Source organism: Aquila chrysaetos, chromosome 26 (assembly GCF_900496995.4).
Source record: "Aquila chrysaetos chrysaetos chromosome 26, bAquChr1.4, whole genome shotgun sequence".
Taxonomy (NCBI): domain Eukaryota; kingdom Metazoa; phylum Chordata; class Aves; order Accipitriformes; family Accipitridae; genus Aquila; species Aquila chrysaetos.
Window position 1 is genome coordinate 15822560 of NC_044029.1, and position 18179 is coordinate 15840738.

An 18179-nucleotide genomic window follows, 5' to 3' on the forward strand; every position below is an offset into this window, starting at 1 on the left:
AAACAAGAGAGGCACAGCTGACATCTGAAGGGAGCCACAGTTTCTTCGCAGAAGTACATACCGTGGGGATAACGGCAAATACAGACCATCATTCAGGGTGGGATTCCGAGGCCCGCATTTTAGACAGGGGTCTGAGCTCTCTGTCAGAGACCAGGCAGGGAGCAGGGCTGGCAGAAGGCAACGCAATTTCCCCACCAGCTACCGGGAGACTCAGCAAATGGCACAGGCCAAACCCCAGCTTCCAGACAACTGAAATCAGGCAAGGTGGCCCCTACCCTTCTTCAAATGAAAAAACAGATGTGACAGAAGCATACAAGAGCTAGCAAGAGGGATAGATGGCTGGAGGAGAGGGTGAGAGACAGATGAGAAGGAAAAGAGAGCTGTAAAAAAAGCTAAAATAACTGAAAAAAAAAGGTCTTTGTCCTCAGAAGAACACAGTAATTAACAAATAGCCTTTAATCCACAAAGATGTAATTTTTGGCTTGCTGCAATTTGGGGCTGTAAACTATGTTTATCTATATTTAATCTTGATGGGTTTTGCGCTCTAGAATCTCCCAACTATACTGAAAAGGAGACACTAAAGTGCAGTTAAAATCCCTTGATTTCAGCCTGGGCTCACCTGAATCAGCAAGCTTTCCAGTGAAACTGCTCTGGGTGTACATTGACATTGCCAAGAAGATAATGTGGCCAATTACTCACAAGACAGTTCTGCGCTGAACAGTGAAACTACTCTGGATGTATATGTGAACAGAATTTAGCTCCATCTAGCCTACCAGCTTTGTGTAGTATGTTCTCATTATCCTGGGACTTCACAGAGTCTGACAAGTTCTGAAAAGTCAGCCTGGCTCAAAGATCACTGCACAAATGTGGGCTTTTTAAAAGCAGTTTTAAGAAAAAGAATACACACTGCACCTTTCTCGATCAAGTATTTCTTATAAAATCAGATCTATTGTTATTTAAAAAAATCTTTTAAAAACCACAAAAAAAAATTTAAAACACCCATACAGACAAAATTCCTGCCACAGATGTTTTCTCTCAAGTATGGGGCAAATAAAAATAAAAAATATATTACTTTCTAAGTCCTGAGAAGAACTTCAGAAACCTCAGGGCAAAAGCAGCCTTTGGGCAATATTCAAGGCTGTCAAGACACATAAAGCAGCAGAAAAGTCATCCTCCAGCGATGGGTTATTACTGTATACAGATACCAGTAAGCATGCTGGGGGACAAAGGCACTGCTGGCATCGACTTCAGCAGGCTACGAGAAGGCCTTTCCACGTTTAAGAAATGCCAGCACTCCACAGGCTCTCTTTACGACCAGAAAGAAACCCAAACTACAGTGGAGAGAAGTAAAGTAGGACATAAAATTTTATTCTGAAATGATCTCTGGCCACAACAATAAAATGTAACAAATATTCACTAGAACAGTCTTAACTCCTGTCATCAGCTGTACAATACATACAGTATCATAAAACTGGCCACTAGGATTAAAACCCACTACAACATCTTTAATGTTAAGTGGCAACAGCAGCATCTCACAGAAAGTTATACATACATATATACACAGTCCACATTCAATCGTTTTTCACGTTTTCAGTACACACAGTTGCAGCATATTACAGTCACGTGTCTAAGTCGTTGCCCAATAAAAACCCAAGCTACTGCTTAGACGTAATTGTAGCAGTCAAACTGAGTAATTACAATTTGTAGCAGAGATGTACAAGCTCCTAAAAACAATAATTCACAAATGTTGTTTTATTTAAATGCTACCATAGCATTAAACTGGGCAATATTCTAATCTTTGCTGACTGGAAAAAGAGTTCTTTTTGTACTTATCACAAGTAGTATTGATGGAAAAAAAATACTAAAAAATGGAAAGCATTAAATAATGCACACCTTTTCCTAAAGATTCTAATATTGCCCGATGCTACTTATGTCTAAAGTGTTTTCAACATTCCCATGAAGTCATTTATAACTCCAAACCACCCACCAAGTTAAAAGTGGCTTAAGTGCCTTGCACCCAAATTGTAAAAATCCCTGGCCACCTTTATAAGAGCCAGGCACATATAAAAGGAATGCACTTTGGTTCATACCAAATGCCCTGGGATTAAATCACACTATAAAACTAAAGAGTTTGAGGTAAATTTTTACAAATACAGTTGATTTCCATCTAGTGTCACCATAACAAAAATGTATTTAAATAAAAAAATCAATTTGATGTTAAAGTACAACCAATGAGGAAGGGCCATCTTTAACCCCTTAATGAGACGTACTACAAGAACAGAGTGTCCTCTCCAGCCTAGCAGTGTGATTGCCTTATTGTTTCTATTAAGGCCTCGATCATCTACAGGATGTTTTAAGACAGGTATAGCATTTAAAAATAGATTTCATCCCTACTATCTAGTATTCAAAGGGTTAAAGAGGCCAAGATGCATGCCCTACAAACACGGCATTTGTAACAAAGGCACATTGTTAACACCAAGGGCACAATCCATCCTCTATTTTTAATCTACACATCTTGCATCACTCTGTTGTTCCAATACACTTAAGTGGTAATGAACACTCCAGTGGTGCAAGAAACTGAGCCAAGTGAGACTGCAACCAAAGACAACGCTGTGCTATTACTAAATCTGAAAATAGCTCAGACACCCCCAGACAATGGTAACATGTGAGACTAAGCACTGTTTCCAAGCCAACTTCTACCAGCCTAATTATCAGAGCCCTTAGAATAAAATCACATCAAAGCAAGAGGCAACGTCCTTTCCCTTCCTCCCTCCTTCTTTACAGGTATAAATAAGCTACAATAAAAAGCAGCTACATCACTTCAAAACCTTGATGTAGCTGCTCCTTTAGTATAGAGGAAGTTCCACTGTATCTGGGTTAAAAAAATAGCTCTGCACACTGTATTTTGGCCTTAAAGTTTCCGGTAGCATTTATGAAGAAGGTGGATCATAAATGCATTATTGGCATTAAGAACTGGTTACATGAAAAAGAAAATTTAGTGGTTTTAGCCCATTAATGACCCATGAACATTATGAATGTTTTCACCTTAAATTGCCATGAAAGGCAGGAACATGTATCAATGTTCCCTTTAAAATATATTAAGGGAGGTGATTCTTCTTCCGCCCCTAACATAAGCATCCCTATGTCTTAACTTTTGCAGGAAGAGTTAAGGTAGAAAGTAGTGGTAAAGCCAAGTAGATGGTGGAGGAAGTAGTTTCCCAGTTACTGTAGAAAAATACACAGTATTGTATTCCCACAGTCATGAAAGCCAGTTAATTTTATATGAAAATTAATATATCTCTTTTCCAGACTTAGAATTTACTGACCGTAACTTACTGGATATTCATATTCCAAAAGCCACTTTTCTTAGCTCTGTTACTCTATTTCATTTTTAACATGATTTCATACATGTTTACATATTGCACTTACACACATTGTATAAAGTTGTGAACATTTAACACTAAATAATTTAATTTGACTAGAGGCAGGAAACGATCTCTTTTTAAACAAAAAAGTAAGAAAAATGGTTGATTGATGCTCTAATTTTTACAGTTATCAATCAACAAATACCATCCTCTACTCAGAAATTATTTTTGGAGCTTCTTTAGGTGTTGAGTTTTTGGCAAGAAGTTAAGTGATATGTTTCCTGAGAATTCCGTCATTTTGCATTTATATCCCTCCCCCAGTCTTACATTAAGTTAAAAAAAAAACAACCAACCAAACAAACAAAAAAATTAAGCTGTAAGTGGTAGAGTAATGAATATGAAGGAGAACTTAACCGGAAACTTTCTTGGCCTCTCAGGGGACCATGCTTTAAGTATTTTTCATAATTTGTACAAGTAACTCAGAAAAATCTGTGCATATAAATGTTGCTTATAGTACAGTTATTGAGGTTTAATGCAATCCATTCTAGTATGTCTTGTTCTAACATCCATAAACCCTTCTAGATTATGTTCTACTTTGTGTAAAATTCCCTTTTCATATGTTTTATACATCCAATGTAGACCACAGCCATTGTATGTGATGAAATACTGATCCTGGATTTCAAACTGTTCCTGTTGAAAACATGCTACAACACGTGAATATTTCTCTCATAGGTCTAGATACTATTCCTCAGTAAAGACCATCTTTCTTCCATTAATGCAGTTAAAAGTAAAAAAGAAAAACCAAGCATTAGCACACACACACATGAACAAATCTACACATCTCTAACTGTTCCTTCAAAGGTAATTTTCAGCTACAAATGCCAAAGATTAAATCAAATTCCAACCATTTCAGTTTCCTTTGATAATTCTCTCTTATTAGAAAGCATCTAGGATGTGTCTGCCAACTGAAAAGCTTTCCACTGAGGATCTTTCCCCCTACAGTTACGCTGCCTAAGGTGAAGTACTTTTCTACAGAAAGCAATGTAGTAACATAGTGTTTGCCCCTACATGCAGATGTGATCTGAAGTATAAATGTACCAGAGAAGTCACAGTCGCTCAGACAAATGTTGTCAGAAGAAATAAAACCAATCTGTGAAATCCATGTAGCATAACAGTCTGGAAGTTACAGTATAAAACTGACAGAACGAGCACTTCTGCCTATGCAATTTAGGGAGACCAAGCTGTACATGAGAAAAGAAAACGGGGGGGGGAAGATGAGGAAGAGAAGCCCAGTGCGAATGCTCAACATTATATACCTGAAATGAAGTCCAGAACATTTTGCTTTACCAACTCATCAGTTGCTTCCAGATTTAGAGGAACAGACATACTTCCATCTTCATTCTTTCTGAGACTGCCCGTTCCTCTCACTCTACCACATGGCATGCAAGGTAAGAGAGTCATTTTAGCCCTGGAAGTTCTTATTTTTTGCATTATATTTAAATGCTCATTTTAAGCAAAAATGATGAATTTTAAATAGAGAAAGCATTCCATAGGAGGTGACTGTATCATTAGTGATACCACTACTTTCTCTGGGCTACCATACAGAAAACGACAATGTAACATGCTGGTTTAACTGTATTTCTTTGAGTGTTCTCCCTGGAGTCCCGTCAGGCATAGGTGTGAGTGTTTGCAGAATCAAGACCCATACCCATAAAATCCAAAAGGTAAAGTCTTACCAATTTACCCCAGGTGAAACCTAATATGAACCATGGAAGAGAAAGGTTAATACCTTTGACACCACGCTGCAATGCATGACAGTCATGTTGTAACCAGTGGCCTGCCACTGATGTTTATTACTGTGTCACACTAGTTACAGTAAGGCTAATTGTACTGTAGAAGACAAACATTTTAAAAAATAAGTATAAAAACTTAAAGCATTGTCCCCATGTTTTTATAAAAACAAAATCAAAATTTCTTACATTTAAAATGAGTGCTGAAAGATACAAATGAATAAAGTTATTGAGCAAATAAAAATGTATATCTGAGCTACTTTTTCATACAAATAAGGCTCAGCCACATTGTATCTCTCATATTAACAGCATTGGGTTTTTCAAACTCAGCTAACGAGTTTTGGCAACACTGTTCTTTGCTGAATATTCCCATTGGCATCTGTCATCTGTGCCAAATTAGTCCTCAGTTTTGAAGCTGAGCTTGAAGTCGGAGGTAACTTGGAAATCGACGTTATAGCACCAGTGCTCTCTGTAATTCTCTTCGCTGAGGCCTTTTCCCCTGTCGGAGGCTTTGGCAACCGTCTCCTTAGCCAGGGATGCCGCAAAGCCTGGCTGGGTGTCATACGGATAGCAGGATCCCATTCTAAACACTGTTTTAAGAAGTCAAGGAACAGGGGATCATCACATCCCTTTAATGCATTACCCCATTCTCTGCTCTCTGGTGGGCCACGTAGTTTTCCCCTCCGAGAGCGTCCACCATTAAGTATTACAGAGCCATCAGACAAGGTTGTGATGCTGCAGTAGCGGGGATAACCCTTAGAGCTCACAAAGTTTTTGGCTCGCTTGGATGAATCTAAGAGTTTTGGAGAAGGCATGCCCAATAGCTCAATCATACAAGCCAGCTGGTCTCCTTCATCTTCTCCAGGTAAAAGTGGATAACCGGTGAGAAGCTCTGCTAGAATACAGCCCAAGCTCCACATATCTATGGGCATCCCGTAACGAGCACCAAGGATGACTTCAGGTGCACGGTAAAAACGTGACTGAATGTAAGTGTAGACACGCTGATGCTCATAACAACTTGAGCCAAAATCAATCACTTTAATACCACTTCTACCCTGTTGCTTCAACAGAATGTTCTCAGGTTTAAGGTCACAGTGAATGATTCTGTTTTTGTGCAAAGCATCCAAGCACTGTAAAATTGAGTGGGCAAACTTGCGGACCAAAGGCAGGCTAAAGCCCTGAAACTTGTTTTTCTTTATTAATTCATACAGGTTCATGCTCAGCAATTCAAATGTCATGCAGATATGGCTGCGGAATGTGAAGTTTTCCAACATGTGAATAACATTCATGTTGTTATCCTTATCTTGTTTCCGGAGATGCTCCAGGATCTTAATTTCTTCCGCAGCTTGGCGGTGGAAACGTTTTTCATTTCTCACCATTTTTAGTGCCACATGCTGATGCATCTTGTGATCGTAGGCCTTCACCACCTGCCCAAAGCTTCCCTTCCCTATAACTTTCAGGACTTCATACCTGTACGCAATATGATCATGGGGTACTTGTATATAAGACCCTTGGTCATCATCATACCCGCAATTGTTTGAACCACCAATCACACCTTGCCGCTTCTTTGCATTTGGACCCAAAAAGTATATTTCAGGGTAGCTGAAAATCTCATGATGCTCAAAAGCTGTTAACTTTTGCATGTATTGCTTCATTGCCTGCTCCGGTGTCATAACGGAGGCTTTCACCTTCCCTGTTCCATCTGTAGATTTTAAAGAGCTGGAGCTCCCTTGTCGTCTGTGAGCACTCTCTGACTGTCTGTCCTGAACCACTGGCAATCCAGATTTGCCTAGCGCTGTAAGTCCATTTGGCTGTGTCGTCAGAACTGTCCTCTTGTTACTATTATCTTCGAACAGCTGCTGAACCTGGATTTGTCCGTGGCTACCAACATGGAGGTGCTCATTCATTGTGTGCTTACTGCCTCCAACCTAAAATCGAAAATAAATACATACCCAGTTAACAAGAAAGGCATGAACTCTATGCTTCACCATTCATTCTGCAACCCGCCATCCTGCCTAAATCACCTCAAAACTAAGTATTTTCTTAGCAGTCAGTTGTCTATAGATAATCTAAAAAACACAGCACATATACTGTGATACTGCTAGATGCTATTAAATTTTCCAGACCCTTGTTTCTCAAATGCCGCTTTCATGACTCTCTAAAATGTTTGCAACAAGGTAATCATGGATGTGCTACCATGATAAGCTAACAGTTCCTCCAAGGAATCTTCAAGGCAACAGTCCTGTAACATCAAGAAGTATGCTTGAGGGGCGTTAGACTTTACAGAACGTAGTAGCAGTTTTATTGATGCTGGAGATCAATATATAATGGCTGCTAGAACTCACATGGCTTAGGCTCTCCTAGTCACCTGTTCCCAGAAATCAAGATTTCAACTTGTTCCTAAATTTGCTGTATATCAAAAGCTCGAGATATATAATTTTAAGCAATAAGAAATGTGCTGTGACATGCAGAAAGAGGAAAACAACCCGCACATTTCTGAAGTTCAAGAGATGCCATTTACTGCTTGCAATTCAGACAGTCACTATTCAGCATAGCATTCAGATCAATGAAGCATAAGCATATCCTTTAGCACTTCCCCAAACCAGTCTTATAATAACTTTTAACCAAGATGAGATTTCGGGCCTGATGCAGACTTGAGTGGAAAGAAAATCTTTGCCTTGAAGAATATACAAGTGACTTTATTTTAAAGGGATGGAAAAAAGGATTACTAAAGTAGAAGATAATTAGTTTGTCTTCTGCCTGGTCTTACACAAACGTGGGAAGAATTCCCCTGCTGTCTCTCCAGATGATTCACCAGTCTTAATATTTATGCCAAATTACTAACCAAAAGTTCACCGATACTGTCAGACAGATGATCAAGCCAGGGTTGAGAGCACTTTTAATCCAAACCTCATTTTTTCCAGGCAGCTAAGGATAACACATTCCCTGTTCACTTAAGGTTGCTGAAATTAAATCAGAAAATGACAGTTGTGTGCTGTGATAAGAGGCAATGAAATCTGTGCTGCAATCGCAGAAGTGCTTCCTAATGAGAAAACCAGGACATGCAACGCAGACTCTAGCATACTTTGTGCTTCTGTTAATATCAGTCTGATATGGCAGAAGCATGTTTCTGTAAATCCAGTAACTTGTTCCCAAGGAGCAGCCAGCTGAACATCAGCTTCACCTTTGGATAATATTTTGAAATTTGCAGTTCTGAAACTCACACAACGTAAGAACAAGAGCTCTCGGGATTGCTTCTGCGGAGTTCACTCTCTTCCGATTCCACTTTGACTCACATCGAATAACTGGTCCATTTTATTTCGTCATTGCAGTTTGACTGTGCATGTTTATTTGCAGAGCAATTTGGGCTCACACTATCAAATTTGATTGATCTCATAGAAAGCGTTACCACACAACTGCAATTCAGAGCAAAGACATTTGTAACACTGAAGCTCAGTGAAGATATACAGGATATTGACATTAATTCCCTTCCTAGTTTGATGTCTCAAAAGCACCAGGAATTAAATCATCAAGGGAACTTAACGAGCCTATAGTGCCTACTGGGAATTCCTTCAGGTCAAGTTTGAAGCACACTGCAGTAGCAGTTTCCTGAAGGTTGCCCTGATCCTCTATATAAACAGCAGTTACTGAAAAAAAAAAAAAAATTCTGCCCCAAGAGCTGCTAAATGACGCATCTCAGAAGAAACAGATCTAGTTAGTAAGATGTGTCAGAGGTTCAGCACATGCAGTATTTCAGAACTGCGTAATTAAGAAATCCACAATGAAGCAGCAGAGTAACTGTACAGATTACAAGTACTCGAGCTAGGAAATTCCAGGTACAAACATTTCTTCTGCAGCACTGGTTGAACAACAAAGCAGAACATATCTGGACAAACTGGGAGTAGACAATACTAACATACAGACAATAAGGAAGAAAAGAGCATAGCAGAGAAAACCATCTTTAAGAATTTCTTAACCCAAGTACTCATTGCCACAGTTCACATTTGAATTTACTTTTTTTTTTTTTCACCTGTCACCTGTTTTCAGAGTTAACTGTTTTCTGCCCTTCCTAAGCACTGCTTGTTTCAGTAGAGGTACTGGGGAATTCTTCAAACTTCAGTTATTTGCTTTGTACCAGGATTTGGAAAAAAACCAAATATTTATCCACTCTCAACAGGGACTAAAGAGTTCTCTTTCCTAAAAGCATGTTTGTAAACACATTCTAAAGTGCAAACTATGTAGCTCTGCTTCCTGCACCTTCAGGCAGCCTCATGGTTTCTCTTGCTGCTCACAGGTTGGCTTTTTTTCCAAGCAGCAGAAAGAAATCACCAGCATTATCCCAGCTTCACCCCAAATCCAAAGTGACCGGTTTTGCCAGTTTCAGTCAGCTGCTGCTTGAGAATGCAAATGCAGATGCAGACAGTAGCACTGGTTTTCTTTGTGGAAGAAAAGACACCAAATTAGCACAAGCTCTATTCCAAAACCTGTGGCAGAGAAGAGAACTCACTCTTCTTTCCAAAACCCCAACAGGAGTTTCAGACCTATCAGACACATCACAACCACAAAGTCAAAATGAAAAATGGACTTTCCTCATCTCAGGGTACTGCCTGCACAAGAATCACCACCTCTTCTTCTACTTCCAGCCTGGATGAGGGCTGGCTTCTCACCAGCCCTTTGCTCTGCCTATCTACTTCTGGCTACCAGGTGCCTGAGATTGCTGTCAAGTTCAGGCTTGCACTGCTTACAAGCTCCACAGGCTTCACCAGTGACGCTCTAAGTTCTCCGAACCACAACTAATGGGCTTGGGAAGCTACAGAGGACTACAGCCTTCTTAGCCCAGTACCAAACTGTTCACAGTACACAGAAGCTCCATCACCCTTTCATTCGAAACCGTAAGCCTGAGCGGTTTGTAACGCAGCTCCCTTTTGCTTCTGCAGATGGGCCTGCAAATTCCAGAACCAACAACCTACACAGCTGTCAACCTGTGTGCACTTATGCAGCTTACTTATTACATATTTTACTGCCTGTGCTCAGACCCATCTACACCTTCAAAGATTTACATATTTTTATAGCACACATCTTCAAAAAACTTAGTGATGTACACATTTCTCCATAAAACATACTGAAATAACAGGTAAACTTGAACTCAAAGAACTAATCTTCCCGAATCTTCTGGCAACATCAATTACAAAACAGCAAATGTTACAATGGGGTTTTTTCCTCTCTCAGCAGTTTTTCATAACTCCAAAATTGATGCTATAATTTTGCTTTAAGCTTGGTTTGCTCAGTTTATGGAAGTTGATGGCTATGCCGAAAACCTAACCTTTGAAGTAGAGACACCAGGCAAAACAAAACAAAAAAAACCAACCACTTTTTGGCGGGGGGGTTGGAGTGTTTGGGGTTTGGTTTTTTGTTTTCACAAATGGGTTTAGGGAAAGTAGAACATTAACTTAGTGTACCTAGACTACAGTCCTGTAACAACACAGAAGTAGTGTAAAACTGAGTCCACCCTGCTAACAAGAAGGCAAACTGACTGACAATTCCTTTGCGGTAACACTCAGCCAATGCAATGGTCTGTTTCAAGACCTTCTACAAGACTATGACTATAGGATTGAACACCACAGGAGCATATACCTCTTCTCAACTGTATCTTCCAAAAGCATCAAGACATTATGTAGTTGTACCACATTCCATCTTCGTAAAAATCACTTGGTGTGATATTAGCACCCTATAAAACTATCCAAGACAGACACACACTTCAGCTATATGTTATCATTTTATTTTGATCAAAACCCCAGAAAGAAAGATTTTGATGTCAATCAGAATCTAAAAAGGTTTATAAAATTAATCTTAATAATAAAGCAATCATGATGGCCTGCTGAAATACTGCACAGGAAAAAGATGTCTTTATCTGCTATTACTTTGCATAGATGAGGACAAGGGAGAAACTGTGTTCCAAACTAGTAACCTAATTAAAGAACAAATGTTACACTATATACCCCTTTCTTTACAGCATTTCTAGGCATGCCAATTTCAGCCCTACTGTGTCTAACATGCTAGAGGCATACGGTATCAGGTGTAGCACGCTTCACTGCCTATTTTGTTGACTACAGCCTGAGCAAATGTACAAAAGGCCTTTTTTTCCTTGATAAATGAATTCAACAGCATTCCTCTGTTCAGAACTAAAAATAGCTGCTAATTAGCAGGATAACAATAATGCAGGATTATCATAATGGTTTTGAGTATGTGTTTTATACACCAAAAAAGACTAAGCCCTTGTGCTAAAGAGCTTGTGGCTCAACAACAGCTGTAGAAAAAACACACTGTTTAGATTTTTTGCGGCTGTCATATCTGGTCCCTATAAGCTTTTTTTTTTTAAAAGTTTACTTTATATAGCAAATATTTTCACAGACACAACTATGCTTCAGCAGTGATACTGATTCGTAAACTTTTTTCCTCCTGTCAGGACTATGCAGGTGCAGTAACTGTGAATACTTCTGGGACACCCTGCATGTATTACGCATGTTGAAACCAAAAAGTACAGTCAGTACACACTAAATTGAACCCTTCAGGTAAGCTGAAGTGTACACATATGAGAGATGCATCCAGATGTACGGCAGTCCCCATAGCACAGTCACCAACTGTTGGAACCCAAATTTCAGAGCCCCCCCCTTAAAAGTTAAGATAGCTTCATATTCCTCCTAGACACAAGTTTTACATAGAAGAAGAAGAAACATCCAAAGAAATCTAGATAAAGAAAAGTCCAGGTCATGACTGTATAGTTATTTCCACTCAAACGTGACAGCATTTCTGTGGCAATTCATTACATGAAAACACCACAATAGGAAAGTATTTTCTTTTGTTTTACCTGCTTTAAAGCAGCTGCCCACAATAAAAAATTGCAACACATGACCCACCAGATCTTCATGTTAGAAGAGTCCAGGAATCTCTGTTCCATTATAAGGTAAATTAATTTTTAAAAAAATTTTAAATATAAATTTTTGAAGATTAAGACTGAATGACTGATGCAAAAGTACATGGACAGACATTCATCCCTCATGGCAAAAGAAAACAGGCTTGCTGTAGGGAAATCTTGGAAAGGGTTTGAAGAGGGAGGGCACTGAATCATGCACTGTAAATGGGCTGTTGTTACAGTACTGGACAGGAGGAGAAAAAGATTAAGACTGCTTTACTGCAAGAGAAAAAGGAAGAGTGCAGAATGCACGGATACGTGCCAAATAAGAAAGAACAGAGATGGAGGTAGGCAGAAGACAGAGACAAGAGTCTGGGAGAGGGACTCACAGACGGGTGGGGATTTACACGAGCAGAGCAGCAGGCAAGCAAGATAATCTCTACTGCAGCGTGTCAAGTAGATGTAAGAACACCATAATGAAACAGGAGAGAGTGAATGGAAAAAGGTTCCAATCACCAAGGCAAGAACTTAAGGCTTCAAAAGAGGAAGCAATGACTTTGGAGAGGAAAATGGAGAGGACAAGGGGTTGGAAATGAGTTCATCATAAGCCAAAAAGATACTCAGGGATGGAAGCAGACACAAATAGGCCTAGGATGAAGCCACAATTTTTTTAAAAAATAAACAAAACCTTTCCCTGGTACAATACAAAACAGCCTGCTTAGCAACAAAGGTTGCTGTGATTGCAGAGACTGCAGCCAAAACCTCTGCCCTGTTACACGAAGCCTGTGTAAAACAGCATCTTCCCCGCTTCTACCCATGCTACTACATTCCACCAAACAACGAAACTTCACTTGAAAGTAGGAGACCACAGTTTCACTAGAGGCTGGATCACACAACTCACTACTGCAATAAATATGACAGGTAGTGGACTACTACTCTGTCTGAATTAAAAGAAAAACTTTTTAGCTTAAACAAACACCTATCTTCAGTCTCAGTCTCTCTTTCACAACTAGTGTATATACAATGCACATGCTTACATCCAGTCACCGGCAAGTTCAGCCACTTAAGGAAACTATACGTTCTTAAAGTTTGAAACACAGATACCCTCAATTTTTAGCTATTACAGAAGTCACATAGATACAGCAGGGATGAAAACACAATAAGGAAATGAACACAAAGAAGGAAAATAGTTTAAGAAAACTGAAATGTTCAATTTTGAACAGTTCTGATTGGAGGAAGTAGCAGGATGCAAAACCAATGGTTTCAGTCAGTGTCAGCTGAGGTCAGGAGGCCTGAAGTTTATAGAAAGATCACATGAACAGATATAGCCCTTTTTTTTAAGGTTAAAATCCAGCATTAGGATGTCACATCTGTTCCCTACCACAAAAAGTTATGTTAGCCAACCACAAAATAACCACCTACAAAATTCAGAAAGGCACTATGAGGTATTTCTGTAATAGTACCCAAGGCTAAATAAATACTGTAGAGTAGGCTGTGTATCGCAAAGGCAAGGCAGAGTCTGCAACAGTCAGAATCTAGAGGGACATGAAACACAGCAATATAATGCTTGATCATCCCTGTGTGCTTCTGTAAGTATTTCATCTCTATGTATATATACACACACATGCATATGTGCTATATATAAACATACGGATACATACACAATGATATATGTATAAAAACACTCAAAACACAGAAATGTAACACCTGAACACGCCTCGCATGCTTTCATAAAGACTACAAGTATCTACGTGTATATGCACAGACACTATATATAATACACACACACATAAATCTATGTATAAAAATACCAAAGTTCCGTACTTCCAAAATTAGTAAGTACTCCCAGATACATAGCTGGACCACCACGCTTTCACAAATCCTAAATTAAGTCTGGGCTCTGTTACATGTGGGCCCCTGTTATTTGTGGGCTCACCTGTACGTGCAGTTTCATGATCGGTGTCCAGGCTGTTTGTACTATGTTCCTCCTTTTCTGTTTTTATAAAAAAATTAAGCTGCTGCCCCAACTCTAATATCAACCAGCACTTAACTGGTACACAAATGTGAAAAAATTGGCCTTTGATACTAAAGAACAATTCAGACATATACCCTAGCTACATAAATATACAATGATGTTGATCTCAAGTATGCAGCTTCACCTTGAATTTGCAGAATATTCATCACTCCTTTTGAGAATATTCTACATATACTGATTTTTTTTTAAATTTAAGCCAATTCTTTCTATACATGGATTTGAATAAGATGCTTTTACCCCTGAAGCTACATAGAAAGTCACTGAAACACTAATATCTAAATGCATAGTTTCACCTTCCACTAGCCCATAATCACATTACCATTTAAAGCTCTGCCATATGTTTACAAAGATAGTATGTTAGCATCCATGAAGAACTCATTAATTCTAAGAAAAGTATGCCATCAATGCCTTTCAGGGTCAGTATGAAATCTTTCATAATTTAAAAGGAAATGTATGCAATCAAAATTTCAGATATTTAGTGTTAACGTGACAGCATATAGACCCCTTTCTGTACTCTATCATGCCTTCAGGACAGAGATACCCTCTCTCATCCATATATAGTGGCATACTTGGGAAGTTTCATTCCTAGCAGATTAACTAGGAGTGGGAGATAATGTGAGATATCACAGAACCGGAAAATAACATCCTTTTCATGCCATCAGTGCTTATTTCTTTAGGTAAACTACTGCAGCAATAAAGTCGGATTCATCCAATCATTGTCCCCAAGTACAGCGACAGCTATTTCTGGGGAAGACAGCCATCGGCCTGAGCTAATCAGACATGTAAGGGGAGAGCAGCCTTCATTTTTCACTACAGTTCATGCGACCCTTTAATCACAGTGACTAACCTCGTTGCCAAAATAATGCCATCTCAAAAAATGCATTTACCAGAACAGCTCCTCTGTGCGAGTGTGGAAGATCGAATTTGTCACTGAAAATGAGACACAAAACCAGACTGACGGGGGGGGGGGGGGGGGGGGTGTGCTGGGGAGGGAGAAAGCTGCTTCTCCGTGCAGTCACAGGGTCCCAGCCTCACAACAAACACGCACGTATGTGATCGGAGTCTGCAGAAATTAAACGCACTTCGCTGAAGCACCAACCGCCTCCTTAGGCGGGATGGGACACCCACGGCTGGGGGGCCGGGGGGGGCTCTGCCCTCTCCCGCCCCGGGGTGCCCGTGAAGGGCTCGGTCCCGCCGCGGGGGTCACCCGGAGAAAGGAGAGCGGCGGCGGCGCGGCAAGACCCCGGGGCCGACCTCCCCCCCTCCCAACCCCTTTTATCGCTCCCCCCCCCGGCCCCCCGCCCCGTGCCCGGGCTCACCGTGTGGGAGACGTTGCTGGCCCTGAGCGGCGGCAATGCGAGGGGCGACGGCGGGCCGGTCCCAGCTCCTGCCCGGGAGACCCCGGCTCCGGTACCCGGGGAAGACTGCAGCGAGCGGCCGCTGTCCCCTGCCCTGCCTGCGGAGAGCAGAGGGGTGAGCGCGGAGGGCAGCCGGCACCGCCGACCGTCTTGCTTCAGGCAGAAGCCATTAAAAACTAATCACCGCCGCGGCGAGCAGACACACACACGCACCGATCCGGCTAATAGCGCGGGCGGGCCGTGCTCGCCCGGCTAAACCTTTCATCCGAGATTAACCCGCCACCGGCAGGCGCCTAACCGGGAGAACAAGCCGGCTCTGCCCCGCACACGCCTCGGGGCTGGACGGCCGCCCGGTTCCCCCCCGCCCCTGCTCGCCCCGCTCCCCTCCCCGGCTCCCCGAGCCGTCTGGCCCGGCGAAATGCCGGCGTCGCCGGGGACCCGCCAGGAGTTCGCCAAGTCTGCAGCGGGGAGGGGGAGACGAGCGCGGCGGCCCCCCTGTCAAACGCGGCCGCTCCGGCAAACGCAGCGATTCCCAATTTTTTCCTGCGTCGTTTTCCTAAAGTGATTTCTCACCACCCCCCCCCCCAGCACCCCCACCTCCTTGCCCGACGCGAACTCCCCACCCCGCACCACAACAATACGCTGGAACCGAACACGCAGCCCGTCCCCCCCCCCGCGCTCGGTTACCGGGGCGGGGGGGGGGGATCATTGTTCCGACACGCACGGCCCCGCTGCGGCGGCAGCTGCCGGGCGGCCGAGCCTCCTTCCCCCCCCCCTTGTCCCCCCCTCTTTCCCCGCCGCCCGGCCCGGCCCGGCCCGGCCCGGCCCGGCGCGGCCGGGGTAAGTAAGGAAGCCCTCAGCCCAGCGTCGTTGCGATCGCGGCGGCCCTCTCCTTACCGGCTGGGTAGGCAGCACCAGCGGCGGCGCTAGCCGAGGGTTTTCTGGTTAACATGGCCGCTGGAGAGGAGGGAGAGGAAAAGGCATGTCAGGGTGGCTCTCCTCCGCTGCTCCTCGGCCTCTCCGGCCGGCGGCTGCCTCTCTTCTCCGATCAGCTACACCCAGAGCCAGACGCGTCCTCCGCTGCATCCCCCCGGCCCCGGGCCGGCCGGACAGACCCTCCAACGGCCCGCCGTCGCCTCCCGCCGCCGCAGCAGCCGCAGCAGCAGCAGCAGCAGCAGCAGCCGCGCCGCCGCCGCAGCAGCAGCCCCCGGCCCAAGCTCATCACCTCCCCCGCCCCCGCCCCGGTCGCCCCGGTCCCCTCACACGGAGGAGGGGGGCAAGCAGAAGGCGGCCGGACAGGGCCCTCCTCCTGGCGCGGCGGAACGGGGGACAAACAGCGCACTGGCGGGGCAGTCCCCGCCCCGTCGGCCGCTTCTCCTCCCTCCGTCCCTCCCCGCCGCTCCCCCTTACCCCGCTCGGGCACCCCGAGCACCCGCCCGTTCCCTCAGCGCGGCGCGGCGAGGGGAGCGCGCCCCGGGCCCGCCCAACGGCCGCCTCGCGCCGGGCCGTTCGTCAGCCCGCCCCGGGGGTCACAGCCATCTTGGCCGCCGGCGGGCAGCCCGCGCCTCTCCCCCTCGGTCTGTCACCGGCCTCTGCGGGGCAGGGGCAGGGGCAGGGGCAGGCCGGCCATCTCCTCCTCCCCGCCCGACCCGACCCGACCCGACCCGGTGTGTGTGCGGCGGGGAGGGGGGCGATGCCGGCGGGGAAATCGGTGTGGGGAAGGGGGGGGGGGGGGGACGGGGACATGTGTGAGAGAAGTCGGGGCTCAGGCGGCGGGGGTCACTTGTGTCAGACTGGAAGGGCAAAGATGGCACCGTGGTGGGGGGGGGAAGGATAAATAAGTTGAAACGTCTAATGGGGTGGAAACTTTGAAACACGGCAGGGAGGGAAGGGAGCTTGTGGGGATCGTAAGTGCCTCAAGCTAGAACCAGGGAAATGGGGGGGGGGGGGGGGCATTACTGGCCTTGTTTTCCAAACCGTACAACGTGCTTTGTGGAGTACAATGCTTTGAATTCCTGGTTTGTCACTTTGAACGTCACTGGAGCCAAAAATAGATAACCGAACATTTGCTCAGCTTGGGACAGCGTTGAAATGAACTCTCCTACCTACGCTCAACCCTTTTTGAAGTCTGTGCAGACCACGCATATTTTCCTTTTTGAAACAGCTGGTAGATATGTAGACAGACCGCCCTTCATCCTCTTCCACAGAAAAAGACAGGAAAATAAATCTCGCCCTGCTGCCAGAGAGAAAGACTTTGCCTCTTCCAGTGCCACAGATACATGCATAAACAAAGACATTTCCGGTACCGGCACAAAGAAATAAACAATTTCCCTAACCCCTCCTGTCACGCAGAGAAAACAATCATACCTTCTCCTGCCCACGCCCACCTAATCTTTTCCCTTCACTGTAGCAGAAAGAAAGCTTTGTCTTCCTCACTATCCCCCCAGATGTCCACAGGCACTCCCAATGTCCCTTCCCCTTGGCTGCCAGGTGTATAAATGCTGGCTTCTGACTACTCTCAGTATTTTCCCATCATTTTCACAAGCAGCACATATGCACATCAAAGCTATCTGAGTATCAAACGCTGTGATAATATTAGTGTTCTTTGTGAGACACCTTAAATGTTTCAGGAATGGCAAGAAAAAGATACTTTTCTAGTTAGTCTAAGGAGGGGAAGGGGGAAGAAGCTTGTTCACATTCAAGCTAGATAAGAAAAAC

General features: G+C 43.7%; 2 protein-coding genes across 3 annotated transcripts in view; one reads left to right on the forward strand and one right to left on the reverse strand.

Annotated features, from left to right (window-relative positions):
- Positions 1-1347: 1347 nt before the first annotated feature.
- On the reverse strand, positions 1348-16790 carry DYRK2 (dual specificity tyrosine phosphorylation regulated kinase 2). 2 transcript variants are annotated; one of them, XM_030002843.2, is made up of 3 exons: positions 16359-16782; positions 15423-15559; positions 1348-7083 (listed from the first exon to the last, which is right to left on the reverse strand). In XM_030002843.2, the coding sequence occupies exons 1-3, from the start codon at positions 16411-16413 to the stop codon at positions 5482-5484; spliced, it is 1794 nt and encodes a 597-aa protein (XP_029858703.1). In that variant the 5' UTR covers positions 16414-16782; the 3' UTR covers positions 1348-5481. The 2 variants fall into 2 exon arrangements, with proteins under 2 accessions (XP_029858703.1, XP_040976458.1); XM_041120524.1 differs by lacking the exon at positions 15423-15559 and having other exon boundaries at positions 16359-16790.
- LOC115336079 (translation initiation factor IF-2-like) overlaps positions 16412-18179 on the forward strand; it is a 29293-nt gene continuing 27525 nt past the window's right edge. Inside the window, exons 1-2 of the mRNA XM_030002590.1 lie at positions 16412-16533; positions 16815-17128. Coding sequence (XP_029858450.1) covers positions 16412-16533; positions 16815-17128 — 436 coding nt within the window. The remainder of the gene's footprint in view (positions 16534-16814; positions 17129-18179) is intronic.

Bases quoted from the DNA above. Each gene is read 5' to 3' on its own strand.
- DYRK2 (XM_030002843.2), bottom strand. From the start codon at position 16,413: ATGTTAACCAGAAAACCCTCGGCTAGCGCCGCCGCTGGTGCTGCCTAC. The intron at 15,560-16,358 runs GTAAGGAGAGGG...TGCTCTCCGCAG, and splicing joins TGGTGCTGCCTACCCAGCCG to GCAGGGCAGGGGACAGCGGC. The intron at 7,084-15,422 runs GTGAGCCCGGGC...TTTCGATTTTAG, and splicing joins CCAGCAACGTCTCCCACACG to GTTGGAGGCAGTAAGCACAC.